At 39.3% G+C, this 14,294-nt stretch overlaps 1 protein-coding gene across 1 annotated transcript; it reads left to right on the top strand.

The window, feature by feature from the left end:
- Positions 1 to 4,808: 4,808 nt before the first annotated feature.
- Positions 4,809 to 13,728, top strand: LOC127154049 (adhesion G-protein coupled receptor G7). Its single transcript, XM_051095440.1, has 11 exons — positions 4,809 to 5,145; positions 5,909 to 6,007; positions 6,135 to 6,286; positions 9,821 to 9,979; positions 10,097 to 10,209; positions 10,287 to 10,600; positions 11,028 to 11,109; positions 11,212 to 11,370; positions 11,456 to 11,609; positions 11,715 to 11,891; positions 11,973 to 13,728. Exons 1-11 carry the CDS (start codon positions 5,070 to 5,072, stop codon positions 11,979 to 11,981), a joined length of 1,494 nt encoding a protein of 497 aa, XP_050951397.1. The 5' UTR covers positions 4,809 to 5,069; the 3' UTR covers positions 11,982 to 13,728.
- Positions 13,729 to 14,294: the final 566 nt, after the last annotated feature.

Raw genomic sequence — 14,294 nt, 5'->3', positions numbered from 1 at the left:
GAGATGAATGGTTGAATAAAGTCATTATTTTTATTTTCTTTGCATACAAAAAGTATTCTCGTCACTTCATAAAATTCAGATTGATCCACTGATGGCAGATGGACTATTTTGATGATGCCTTTCTTACTGTTTTGGGTCTTGACAGTGGTATTTACCTTGCAGTCAATGGGACAGTCAAAATCCTCCCAGTTTTCAATCAAAATATCTTAAATTGTGTTCCAAAGACGAATGAAGCTTTTACGGGTTTGGAACGACAATGACAAAGTTTTCATTTTGGGGTGGAGTAACCCTTTCAGGTGTATTAGTATTTTCTTAAATATTACTATCATTTTCTTAATGATCACTAATTCAGTTAATGAAAAGATGGAACAATTCAAATTTATTAAACATATACTTAATAAAAACATAAAAAGAGGTGTCATTAATAACTGTAAAATAAATCAATTTGTCAATTTGGTTTAAAAGAAGAGTACACCATTGATTAAATTTTCATAAATGTTGTTTAGTATGTCCTCTCTAAGTTAAGGTTTACTACACTGATTCTTCTTTACATCATCATTAACATTTTGAACAATGACCTCCTTAAACAGCCTGATCTTTGGGAAGTTTTGCTCAACTTGTTGCTACAAAATCCTGCAAAGCTGCTAAATAGTGTTAGGGCTGGGTGAAACAATTGTTCACTTAAGGTTATTCACCTCATTATTGACATATTCTGTGTCAAGTTGTTGTATGACATCACACAGTGGTGTGTGAATTCCTGACAGCATTGATGAAGCATAGCTCCCTCACACATTCTGCACTCATACAGTACATCCCTATGTAAGAGCTTTACTACCACTAAACTTCACAGAGAAAGCAGGCGCAGGCGTTATACTCCTCATCACGAATACTTGCTAAATCCAAGCGCACAACAAAGGAGTATTTAAGAACAGTCTTGAATGATAAATCCACAAGGAATCCATGAGCAAAACCAAACACAGCAAAGCATATGCAAAGTAACATTAATAACTGGCAACTCAGAGAACTAAAGGAGGAGAATTTATACAAACTAAAGAGAGGAACTAATGACTTAATTAACTGAACACAGGTGAACAAAAAGAATTAATTAGGACAATACGGGAAACTAGGTCAATGAAAACCTAAGGCAGTAGAACAAGAACACAAACAAAAGTCCAAAACCCTGAGTTCAGGAGGGTGTTCTCGCGCCAGGGGGGATGGGTTCTAGAGGAGCCTGGAGGGGACAGAACCAAACAGAATCCAATGATGGAGCTGAAGAGGGGGTGGGAGAAACCAGTAGCAGCCAGGAGCACAGGGGACAGGAGGAAACAGGTACAGGACCAGAAGACCTGGAGCAGGAGTAGCCAGGATGTGGAGGGAGTGGACAGTGGAGCCCACAGTGGAGCTGATGGAGGGAGAAGCCATGGTGGAGGGAGAGCTGATGACTCCAGGGTGGCCAACTGACGGTAGCGGAGCAGGTGGGAGAGGAGCCCAAAGACGGAGATGGTGAGCCACAGAGCCAGGGTGATGAAGATGATCTGGAAGGCCAAGGTGGAGCAGATGGCTCAGGTGACTGAGGCACAAGTGGGGCTCCGGAATGCCACAGTGGAGCTGGAACGACATAGGAGCCCAACAAGCGAGAGGGATGAAGGGATGAGGTGAAGCCAGAGGAGTGTAGTCCCGAGATGAGGCAGATTTATGACCAAGGCGGAGCTGGAGGGATGAGGGAGCCTGGCGGAGCTGGTGGACTGACGGGCCATGGTTGAGATGAGGGACCTGTGAGCCATGGTGGAGCCGATGGGTCAAGAGGCCAAGGTGTGTCCGGGTCAGGGGTCTAGACAAGGGATCCTCCAGCTATGACGCTGATGGAGACTGGCAGAGCCGCGAAGAAACCACATCACTGATGGTGGACTGAGGGTGATCTGAGGGACAGGCAGGATGCAGCGGCAAAGGGCAGAAGATAGCAGATGACTCATGAGAATTTGTGACAGCCAGGGCTTTCTGGGATGGTATGCATTGCCCACACACACCAAATAGTGACTTCCATCACAGGGAGTGCAGCAGATTGAGGAATGACCTATGTGGTCATGACTGGGCAAACAGATATTTCAGGGCAGACTGACAGTTCAGGAGAAAGCAGAGAGTCCAGAATAATTAGGGGGTTTTGGGTCAGTGTGTGCTGCCCACACACTAAATGGTGACATCCATTACAGGGACAGGGGAATGACCTCCATGGTCATGACAGGGGTGACAGACAGTTCAGGGTGGACAGACAGTTCAAAACCGACCTCCATGGTCGTGATAGGACAGACAAATAATCCAAAACAGGCTGACGGCTCAGGACAGACAGGGAGTCACTGTCTGAACTTTTTGCCTGCCCTGTTAAGGCTAACACGGAAGAAGACTGGGTATATCGGACTAAAAGTCTATTAAATCCACTGAGCTCAACTTCAGCTCACCTTCAGCAGTGGAACTGTGGGCAAGGCTTTCACCCTTTGTGGCAGGCTTCGCTGGCAGCTCATACACCTGGTCAGATGTCGCATGAGGCTCTGGCTCTGGGGCAATCCTCAGCTCTGTCGCTCTTGTTGGTGATGGCTTGTAAGCAGACATCGCTGCTGTTTTGCTGCTTTGCCCAGTTATCCTGCCATGAATGCTTGCTAAATCCAAGTGCACAACAAAGAAGTAATCAAGATACAGTCTGTAATGATAAATCCAGGAGCAAAACCAAACACAGAAAGGCATATCCAAAGTAACATTATTAACCGGGAATTCAGAGAACTAAAGGAAGAGAATTTATACAAATGAAGGAGAGGAACTAATGACTTAATTAACTGAACACAGGTGAACAAAATGAACTAATCAGGATAACACAGGAAACTAGCCCTGTGTTCCATTTGGAAGGGCTTATCTGTATGCCCCAATCCCTTCAAAGGGTACCCAGCCAGCATTTCAACGTTGATTCACCGTTGAAACAACGTCGGGTACCATGGTTGAATCAATGTTGGATTATGTTTCGATTTTGCAAATTGGATCAACGTTGATGCTGTGACGTCATTTCACCTTGAAATTACAACGTTGTTTGACCGTTGAAATCACGCCGTTGTTTCACTGTCTTACCTTGAACATGGGTGAATTAAGGTCGTTCTGTAGACATTGGATTAACATTGAATTAGGTGTTGATTTTGCAAATTGAATCAACGTTGAAAACGCAATGTTGAAAACTGACTCTACAAAGGGAAAGAATAAATGGTTTACTGAAAAGTTCTTAAAAAGCTGTATTTAAAAAAAAAATTTAAAAAATTATAAAGACATTTGCCTACAGTAATGCAAAGCATTCATCATTGAGACTGAATCTCTGAAAAATGACAGACATTAATAAATACCAGCAACACATAACATCAGATGAGCAAATATCCCTAGCGTGCTCTTATGCTACTTGCAATTAGCATCTAACTTTTAACGTCTGTGATAAAGCAGTACACATATGCACGCACACACATACACACACAGGTATTTAACTTCTGCAGGTTACATGTCCTTTACCCATTTGTAAACTCTTGTACTATTTTTGAAAGGTAATAATAAACCTTTTTTTTTTTTTTTTTTACCTGATTTAGCAAGTACTGTATGTTTGCAGATCACATCTACTTCCTCTGTGTTGCGGTTTTTGTTCCGATTCGCTCAAACTCCGATTTGCTCAAAAAAAAAAAAAAAAAAAAAAAAAAAAAAAAACATGCAAATATAAAATAATTCGACCAAACAATTTCAGTGAGCAGCAGCTCCCATACAGTCTATGAGCAGCTCACAGCCACACTCACAAAGACGACGTAACGGTCGTATTTTTAAACTTGAAAAGGCGCGCACAGTTTCACTGGCCAGTGTCCTGGATGACAGCCACATTAACCAATCATGATCAAAGCAGTAAAGTAAAACAACCAATAGGAATTGTCTCAGCATGGTAGCGAAATGTATTTAGTTTTATTGTTGTTAATGATAATAATCATATTTTAACATGTACATTTATATTTTAGAATAGGTTTCATGAAATAATAATGATCATAATAATAATTTAAAAGGCAGAAATTTTGAAGACATGATTCAACATACAGATCTTATAGCAGCATAGCAGATCATTTAGCATTAAACATTATTTCATTATTATATTGATATTATTATTATTATTATTATTATTATTTAAGTTAAACACTTGTTTTTGAAGGTATAGCTCATTTCAGCATTGATTTATAAGTGATTTTTAAACCTATTTCAACCATTTTACATTTTAAGATATTGTTTCATAAAACATCAACTGATGTCACTTCAACCATATTTTAATGTTGAATTTCGGTCTTGTGTGATTTGGCATTCCTTTTCCAAGTGTCTTTAAATGTTTTGGTTAAAGTTTCAGAAGGGGTGTACTCATTATTAGAGTCCATTTTTAAATTTAAATGATCAGGCTAAAAATAAAGCAAGTCATTTTTATTTATTTCTTGTTCATGTCTTTTTCCATTCTCTCATCACTCTTGTATAAATGATTATTTTTTCATAATTTGGATGTTGTCATTTTCATGTGCAGTGGAAACATCACATGTCAGTATCAAATCTTTCAAACCTCACATGAAATAGACAGATATACTAATTTAACTATACTATAGACAGTCATACTAAAATTTGACTAATTTGACTATACTATATACTATATTGACTAATCCAGGTTCAGCAAGGAATGCTATACATAATGTCATGTAATACTGAATACTATCCAGAAATGTCGTGAGAAGTTGTTTTTGTTTCTTTATTGTGCAGGATATTGCAGTATCAGTAGTCGCTACAGTCAGTCAGCTCCTGAAAGCAAGTCGTGAGATATTCTCTTCTGTCAACAATACTGCAATTTCTGAGTAACAAAACTTTTAACACTCACTGCCACTGACATACAGTACCATTTTACAGTATATGCAAAAATCATAAGCACTCTATTTTGTCTGACTTTGGATTGTTTGTTCAGACTAACACAGACTCTACAGGAAGTGTCTCTGCATGAGGAACCAAATCCATTGTTGGTGCAACCGAATATGGCAGTGCAGACACTGAAGGAGCAGGCCAATTCAACAAAGCCGATCCTACAAGTGCAATTAACCGCTTTTAAAGGCAAGTGTTTGAAGTGTCCACAATAATATTCAACAGCACAACAGTTTTCAACTTTATAATAATCAGAAATGTGTGACACTAAAGACTGGAGTAATGATGCTGAAAATTCAACTTTGCTTCACAGGAATAAATTACACTTTAATATATATTTAAACAGAAAACATCTATTTTAAATTGTAAAAATATTTCACAATATTCCTGTTTTCACTGTATTTTTGATCAAATAATGCAGACTTAGTGAGCATAAGAGAATATTTTTGTAATGCCATGCCAGCAGAGGGAGCCCTTGCCCATGTACTGTCTGTTACTGCTTCCTCTGCTTTTTCTATGGTTACTTCCTGTTTGGCAGCCATTTAAGGAGGGCCATGTCAAACAGGAGCTTGTGAAGTATTGTTTTGCCTGTGTGGACTCTACCAAGCGGTTTCCCTGTTTCATTGCCTTGTTTTGTTTTGTTGTTTTCCATAGTCATAGTTTTACCTTGTTTCATTGCCTTGTTCATTTGTTACTTTGGACTGCTCTCTGGCATTTTGACCTTCTGCCTGTTTATTGGATTACGCTTTTGTCTCGCCCTGGATGTTACTGTTTGCTGGTGTCTGACCCTGCCTGTCTTGACCACGATCTGTACAATAAAGCTTGCACTTGGATCTATTCACGCTTTATACAATTTTGTAAACTTATAATCAGTAGTGTGCTGTATTATAAGGAGTTAAATATTGTTTTGGGCTGTTGGTGTGTTTCTAAAGGACATACTTTATTTTTCCAGGGAAGAACTTTTCACCTGACAGAATAAGATTATATACAACAGAGACTGAGATTGATCAAAACACAGTTGACCTTCAAATAAATGTCACATTCAGTAAAGGTAAAGCTGGATTCTTCAGAATTATATATATATCTCTCTGCTTCTCCTCTTGTTGTACATTGTAATTATTCTACATGAAATGATCTGTTGAGTGATAATTTTTAAAGTAATCTCACTCTTTCTGTAGGTTTTAATGAAAATATTGGGTTTGTCCTCTATGATAATGATCAGTTCTTCCAGTCAAAAAGCTTTCAACCTTCTCTGGATACCAAGAGAAGAGTAATATCTGCTAATCTTGAAGAAAATCCTGAAATTGTTCAGTTTACAGTCTCACCATCGGTAAGTCCAACATTACACTTCCCTCTTGGCACAGAAAGTATGCAATGTGAAATGTGAATAGCATAAAAAAAATAAAATAAAAAAATAAAAAAACATTTGTGGAATGGAAAGATTTCATTGATGTTGAAGAACCATTAATGCCAATAAAGGAGTCATTCCACGAAACCGGTACGATTTGGACTTACACATTTTTATTTTTATTTTTTAACAAAATGTATTACTTTTCTGAACACCCCACAACATTAATGACATATTTAACTTCCAGAAAAACATATTTTCCCATCTCAGGCATCAAATCCCTATTATTATTGGTCATTATTTTAAGATACGGGCACTATTAGTCTTTAACCCTGTTACGGACACTATGGAAACTCTCTGAATATGATTATAAAATATATTTGTAATGAAATAAACATTTTTCTATAAATCAGATGTCCCTCACACTAATTCAGTATTTGCAAATATAAAAGTTACATGAAGTTACATAAAATCTCACACTTTTGCAATGCTAAAGCCTGAAATGGGACTTTTTGTGACAGCATCATTTTTGATCAAAGAAGTGGCTTAACTTCAGAATTTAAACTAAAGTAAGTATTCTTATGATTACTCTGAACATTTCAGACTGAGTTCAACAAACATTACTTTTTCTTAAACTTAAAAAAATAATTAATAAAAATGTAGGTGTAATGGGGTAGAGACTAGGGTAATAGTGCGGTGAGAAAGCCAGCAGCTTCTGTGTTAGAGAAGCAAGCGCGGCAGGAATGTCGGAAGTATGGCAAAGAGACGCAGGATCTCGTTCCCTCGGGGAACCATGGCTACATACGTAACCTGGGACGTTCCCCTTCGGGAACTCAAGCTGCGTCGAAATGCTTTAGGGAACAAGATGCCCACACCACCAGACTTTCAAATCCCTGCCTAGTGTGTATCACTGAGCACAGCTAGGACGAGAGAACAGAGGAGCCAGGAGTGGCATAAGTATGAGGCCGTTGAACCTCACGAAAGTGAGTGGCATGGACTAACCCGCAGCGTTGCAAATGTCAGAGAGGGGTACTCCTAATGAGAAGGCCTTGGAGGCTGCCATACTCCGAGAAGAGTGAGCCTTGACCCCCAAAGAGAGGGGGAATCAGAGGACTCAACGTTATGGAATAGCAACCCAATCACCACATAGCAAAGCTACACCTGGCCAGAGGCCTCAGCCTCAGCGCACCGCAGAGAAAACGTGTAACCAGGGGGTGTTTTCCCACTAATTGACCACCAAGAGGGGAGTGGAAAGCAGCTATGGCCGCCACGTACACCTTCAAGATAGAGTGGGTCAACCCTGCGGCGAACCGGGCATGCAGGAACTCCAGCACTGTACCAATGGGCAGTGGACTGGGTCGAGCTGGCGGTCGCCACACCAGGAAGTGAAGTGCCTTCACTTCCAGGCGTACAGTTTCCTCGTTGAGGGAGCTCTGGATTGGAGGATGGTCTCAACAACCTCGGTTGAGAGACTGGAGGCTATGAGATGTGCCCCCTCAGGGGCACACCCACAGCTTCCACAACTCCAAGCAGGGATGCAGAATCGTGCCACCCGCTTGTGAGAGGAGATCCCTCCTGACAGGAACCTCCACGGAGAGCCGTCAAGGAGGGAAGACCACTCCACAGGCCGCGGACTGAGTGGCCACTCATGACCGCTCCTCAACCGGTGAGGGATGCGTCCATCTCAAGCGTTACGTGGCGACAAGGAGCTCCCAACACCGGGCCCTAATTCAGGAACCAAAATTTCCTCCACGTCTAAGGAATGAAAGCATCGCCGAAAGGTGTAGGAAGACAGGTGTAGCACCATGCTCTCAAATAGGGGAAGAGCACAGTAAGTAAATTTAATTCCTCAGAATTAAATGGGCACATTATGAATGAACACAGTCCGTCCCCTCAAGAGCGGACTGTGCATGCTCAGCTCGAACAAACCACACATAAATCGCATGAATCCCGGCCCCCGCGAGGGCAGAGAGATCTAATATGCAGTCTGCTCAAGAGCCAACAGTGTCAATCTCCTCGGAGAAAGACAGCTGCAGCAGCATGAGCTCTCACTCAAAGAAGGAAGAACCGTAGCGCGGGCTTCCAAGTCCCAAGAGAGAGACGCGGGGAGCTGATGAGGGAGCGTGCGCAGCAAGAGTACGGCCAGTCAGCTCCCTCGAGAGCTGACACAGCCCGCCTCGCCGCGAGCTCTCACTCAAAGGAGGAAGAAACCGCAGTGCGAGCTTCCAACCCTGAGAGAGAGTGCTAGATTTAGGGAGAACGGTAGAGAAAAGGAACCCCATCTCTACGTGTCTGTAGATCTACATGCGATCCCCACAACCAAAGCCGCCGCCCTCCTCGGCAAAAGCGGGAGCCAAGCCGCAGAGAATGCCAATGTGGGCAGTCAGCTCCCTCGAGAACTGACTCCCATGCTTCGCCCCCAAACAGACAACAAATAGACTGTGTGTATCCCCACCGGGAACAGCACGGGCAGAGAGGGACACACAGTCTAAATGCCGCTGCTTACATTCATATTTTCTTTTTGAATTCTTGATGGACATAGTGACACTCTCAAATAAAAGCTGTGCAAACTAGCACAAAAACAGAGTGACACACGCAGAGTGCTTGCTGAAATGACAGAAGCTGCCAGCTTTCTCACTGCACATGCTTTTATGCTCCTGGTCTCCCAGTCACCCACCCGTGATGGCTCGTTGCTCATTTGGACTGATTACACACCTGTTTTCAGAGTGTGGTTCGCTGATGGCGTTCCCCAAAGCGTTTCGTCGCAGCTCGAGTTCCCGAGGGGGAACAAGATAATTTTAAATATAAAGATAAAATGTGTGTCATGTTTTTAAACCTTTACTGGTTTCATAGAATGACTCGAAGAACCTTTATTTTTAAAGGGGTCACGAAATGGAGAATCAAAATGTTCTTGATATTAGCAAATACTCTGGATGAAATATTAAAAAAAATTCTAATATATTTTTTTCACCATAAAAAAACCTTTTATGGAATGGAAAATTTCCATTCATGTTAAAGGTTCTTCATGGAACCATCAACACCAATAAAGAACCTTTGTTTTTAAAGGGGTCGCGGAATGGAGAATCCAAATCTTCTTGTTATTTCTATATATATTATAGAAGGTGACTCTATATATTGTAGAAGTTTGATCAAAGATCTAATATCTTCAGGAAAGTGGATCTCGAGGGCCAGATTTGAGGAACCCAATAAACACATACTGCAAGTTTAAAAACTCAAAACTCACTACCCAGTTTAAAATATGAACACTCAGGTTAGACATCCCTTAATGTGTGTCATCGTCGTATGCAATCAAGGAAGATTGCTCTGAACAACTCATGTTTGTTCAGAGCGATATACTGATAAAGATGTCGAGTAAGAACATCAAACTTGTTCTTTCAGTGGATGTAAAGAAACTTCACCTCCAAAGGTTCCATGAAGAACCTTTATCATTATCAGATACATTGACAGAGGTTGGTACAAGTATGGTGTTAAGTTAACACACTGTTGAACTCTTAGGCTGATCTCACAATGTCCCTCAACGACTTTGCATGTGTGTTTTGGAGTTACTCTGAAAAGGACTGGATCACAGATGGTTGCTCCAAAACTGTGAACTCCTCAGGAAGTACAGGTTGCAGCTGTAAAAATAAGCAAAAAGCAAACTTTGCTATTTTGATGGTAAGTTATATTTGCATCAGTTTGTAAATAACATTTATATTTAAGTTAAATGGAACAGTAGAGATTATGATGCTGTCCATTTCCATTAGAATTTAATGCAGGTGTCATTTTCTGCAGGCATATGATATCAACTATAACTATTCTAAAGCTTTGGATTGGATCAGCATCACTGGCTGTTTTCTGTCTGTTTTGGGACTGTGTGCCACAGCATTGTACCAAATCAGAACCAGGTAAAAGTTTACACCATTTGCATACAGCTTTCTGCAGTTGGTGAAGCAGTTTTTATATTTTCATACACATACCACAGGAAGTCAAGAGGAGGCAATCCTACTCTGCTAGTGGTGAACATCTGCTTAAGCATGACAGTTTTCTACCTTTTCTTCATCTTCGGCATAAACAACCCTGTCGAACATCCGATTGAAAGAGAGGTGTCTGGGGAGAATATAGTTCCTGAGTCTGACCACCACAAGTACCCAGATCAGGGACCCTGTACAGCATTTACAGCTCTGCTTCAGTATTTCCTGTTGGCCACGTTCACTTGGAACACTCTGTACGGCATTAATGTGTACATTAATGAAACACCTCGATGGTTTCCAAAAGCCTTCATTGCTGTTGGATGGGGTAGGAGACACTGACACTGACATGCACAAAACACTGATGTATTGTTTAATTTATGACCAACTTCTTGGTAAAGTTGGGCAATAAACTGTATGGGTTTAAGCAATATATAGTTAAATGTACTACGTCTTCTGTCTTCCCTTTATATTTCCACAGCATGAAGGTCATATGAATTTATGAATGAACCACTTGTTTTAAAATCCTACTGGGCTTGAATTTTTAGTAATTTTTATATATATGTAGTAGTCTAAAAAGGTGTATATCCCAATCTGTATTGTTATCAACCAACATTTTAAAGAATATTGCTTAGTTCGCCCACCCCTACATCCTGGGTATTAATTGCACAACAAACATATGACTAAACCTTAGACATGAAATAATGTCTCCAATATGCAATGCCATCAGTGTCTATAAAGCTTTTTCTTTTTAGGTTTGCCTGCTGTTATTGTCGGTATCTCATTGGGTTCCACTTACCGTGTGGATGAGCCTTTGGGTTATCGACAAGAAGAGTTGTAAGTAACAAATAGTTGTAACTTTTAACCTCATTATTTTATTTCTTTATTACACTGATTTTTGGAAATGTTGGTTTAGTTGTCACTCTGTTTTCGCTACAGTTGCTGGCTGGCTTCAGTGGACCACAAACAAACATTCAGTATAAAGAAACCCATGTTTTGGGGATTCATACTCCCTTTACTGATCATGCTGATCTTAAACACAGCAATACTGCTGCACTTCATGTACAACATTTGCAAGACCAACCCAAACTTAAACACGTAAGTGCCAGAAAATGTTATCAGTTGTCAACCAAAGTGGATTTATGAGAATATATTCCACCAATAACACACTGTTGCTCTGTAGATCTCCTTTGAAGAAGAAGATTTGGAGTAGTTTTTCTGTGGCAGTGATGCTCAGCTTGTCTTGGTTCACGGGCTACTTTATACTTGTCACTCCGGAAAAAGAAACTCTCAACTTAATTCTCAGTGTTGTTTTCTGTCTCCTAAACGCAACACAGGTGAGTTAATGCACATTGCATAAAAAATGCACAAAAAGCTGATAATGGACTATGAATGAAATTGTCAGTGCTTCTGTATTCATTACAAGTTTTCTATTTCCAAAGGGTTTTCAGATATTCATTTTATTCGCTCTGGGGCCTTTTTTAATTTCAAATCCAGCTGTTCTCAAATCTCTGTGTGCACCAGAAGTAGGCCTCCACAAGAAATCATTTTATTTATGGAAAAAAAAGAAGCAAAAAAGCAAAGAAAGCTACATATCCACAGATGACTGTCAGGACAAGGTAATAATAATAATACATATATCACAATATCTAAATAAATACAATATACAAACCACCTTCTAAAAACTCTGCCTTTTATAGCCGGTGTAGATGGTTGGTGAGAGTGTGGCCTTCACCTTAGCAGTGATGAAGACATGAAAGAATATCAACTTGAGTCAGATCATTGTATCCAGATTCAGTGTTGAGTTGGCAGCTCAATTTTATATTCTATGCTCATGTCATTATGAACTTCTTGGGCTTTGTTCACACTGCACACAAATCTGATTTGGTTTTAATTTCCACTCTTTAGGACTAAATGGTGACACATTTTTCAGGTAATGCAATATAATCTGCTTATTCCAAAAGTGTAAGTACTATTCAATAACTAATGAATGTCACATAGTTTGAGGAATGGTTCACCCGAAAATGAAAAATTGCTGAATATTTAGCCAACTTAAGGCCATCCAAGATCAAAATGAGTTTGTTTCTTCATGCGAACAAATTTGGAGAAATGTAGCTTTACATCATTTGCTCACCAATGGATTCTCTGCAGTTAATGGGTGCCATCAGCTGATAAAAAACATCACAATAATCCACACCACTCCAGTCCATCAATTAATATCTTCTAAAGTGAAAAGATGCATGATTGTAGCGCATTTTAACTCTGAACTTTTGCTTCTGAACAAAATATGAGTCCATAATTAATAATAATGCTGCTTCCAGTAAAAAAAAAAAAAAAGAAAAAAAAGTCCATCCCCTATTGTCCTCTTACAGCAAAATCCTCTGGCATGTTAGTTTAAAAGTGTTTTGGACTTATTTTCACTTTAATCTGTGCATATTTCTCTTCTAATTCAGATGTGATGACTTCTGACAATTCAAGACTCATATTTTAGAAGTTAAAAAAACATCTTGATGATTTTTACAAAACCAAAGCTTTTCACTCCACAGGATGTTAACTGATGGATTGGTGTGGTGTGGACTACTTGTGGATTGTTGTGATGTTTTTATCAGCTGTTTGGACTCTCATTCTGATGGCACCCATTCACTGCAGAGGATCCATTGGTGAGCAAGTGACGTAATGCTAAATTTCTCCAAATCTCCAAATCCAAAAACCTCATCCAGATCTTGCATTACCAGTCGGTGAGTAAAACTTTATCAAATTTGTATTTTTGGGTGAACTTTTGAGGATATACAAAAAAGTGCTGTTTCTCAAATTCTGATAGAAATGGCTTGAAATGTGATTTCTATAAACAACAAAACAATAGATTTAGCTTTGTTAACACACTAACAAACTAAAAGTATTTGAGATGGATATGCCAGTCTGATTTTCACTGCCTGTCTGAACAAAGCTTGACACGTCAGGTTTAGCCGCCAGTTTTTGCCTTGTCTGATTAATGTGCTCTATTGTAAAATAATATGTAAAATATTGTAAAATAATAATAATGTACTGTAAACACACCTCAATCTTTCGAGTTTGACTCATTACTTTTTTACTAATTGACTGCTGAGAAATGTTAAACATTGATGAAATGACAACAGACTGCTGGGTCTGAATTTATTTTTATCTTATGTATGGACTTTACCAAATTAAAATTGATTGATTTTGAAATGAATGAATCATAATCCTGTGTTATCCTGTGTTACCAGTTTAGTAACCATGGTGATTTTAAGTTCATGGGGTCTTGGTACAGTTTCTGTAATAGTTAGAAGAGCATCTCCACCAGGGGGAGCCATTTTCAAGAAAATACCTTTGTGATACCTAGAAGATGCATAAACTAATTAATTGTAATTTGCATTCAGTACATACCTGTACATTGGGTATATATTTCCTCATATGTATTTACTACAAACTAACAAAATAAATGCAGTAGGTAACCCATTCTTCTGTTTTTCCCCTTCATTTTACGATTCCTGGACGAAATGCCTGTGTGTTCAAAGATGTGAGAGCTGATGCTGGGGAATATAGCCAAATTCATGCAAAATTATTAGCTCACCAACACCCAAGTTTTGGCTACTGTAAACTAAGGAAAGGACTAGATAATCGGTAAATCTGATACGAAACAAAAACAACAACAACAAAAAACAAACAAACAAAAATCATCCAAATTGATTACTTTTCTACATTTCTAACCAATGTTTTCAACTGAAACTTTTAATGCAGTCAGGGTTAACCTTACAGCAGCACTCAACACTAATTACTGTCAGACTTACAAAATCCTTCATCACTTGAATTAAGATTATAATAATTTAAAATCAGAACATAATTTAATAGCTATGATACCATTTTTAGAATCAAATCCTTGCATAGCTATGACTGGAAACATTGGCATCTAACAATGCCTTGGGGGGAAAAAACAGTTAATCTTGAAAAATAAAGCATATACATAAACCCAAATTGGAAATAAATCAGTTATTGAATAAACG

The sequence above is a fragment of the Labeo rohita genome, chromosome 22 (genome assembly GCF_022985175.1).
Source record: "Labeo rohita strain BAU-BD-2019 chromosome 22, IGBB_LRoh.1.0, whole genome shotgun sequence".
Lineage (NCBI taxonomy): Eukaryota > Metazoa > Chordata > Actinopteri > Cypriniformes > Cyprinidae > Labeo > Labeo rohita.
Note: the sequence above shows the minus strand (reverse complement) of the source record. Positions and strands in the feature narration are given on the sequence as shown.

Coding starts and splice junctions, on each gene's coding strand:
- LOC127154049 (XM_051095440.1), top strand. CDS start 5,070: ATGGCAGTGCAGACACTGAAGGAGCAGGCCAATTCAACAAAGCCGATC. Junction 10,601..11,027: donor CTTCATTGCTGTTGGATGGG/GTAGGAGACACT, acceptor TTTTCTTTTTAG/GTTTGCCTGCTGTTATTGTC. Junction 11,371..11,455: donor ACCAACCCAAACTTAAACAC/GTAAGTGCCAGA, acceptor GTTGCTCTGTAG/ATCTCCTTTGAAGAAGAAGA.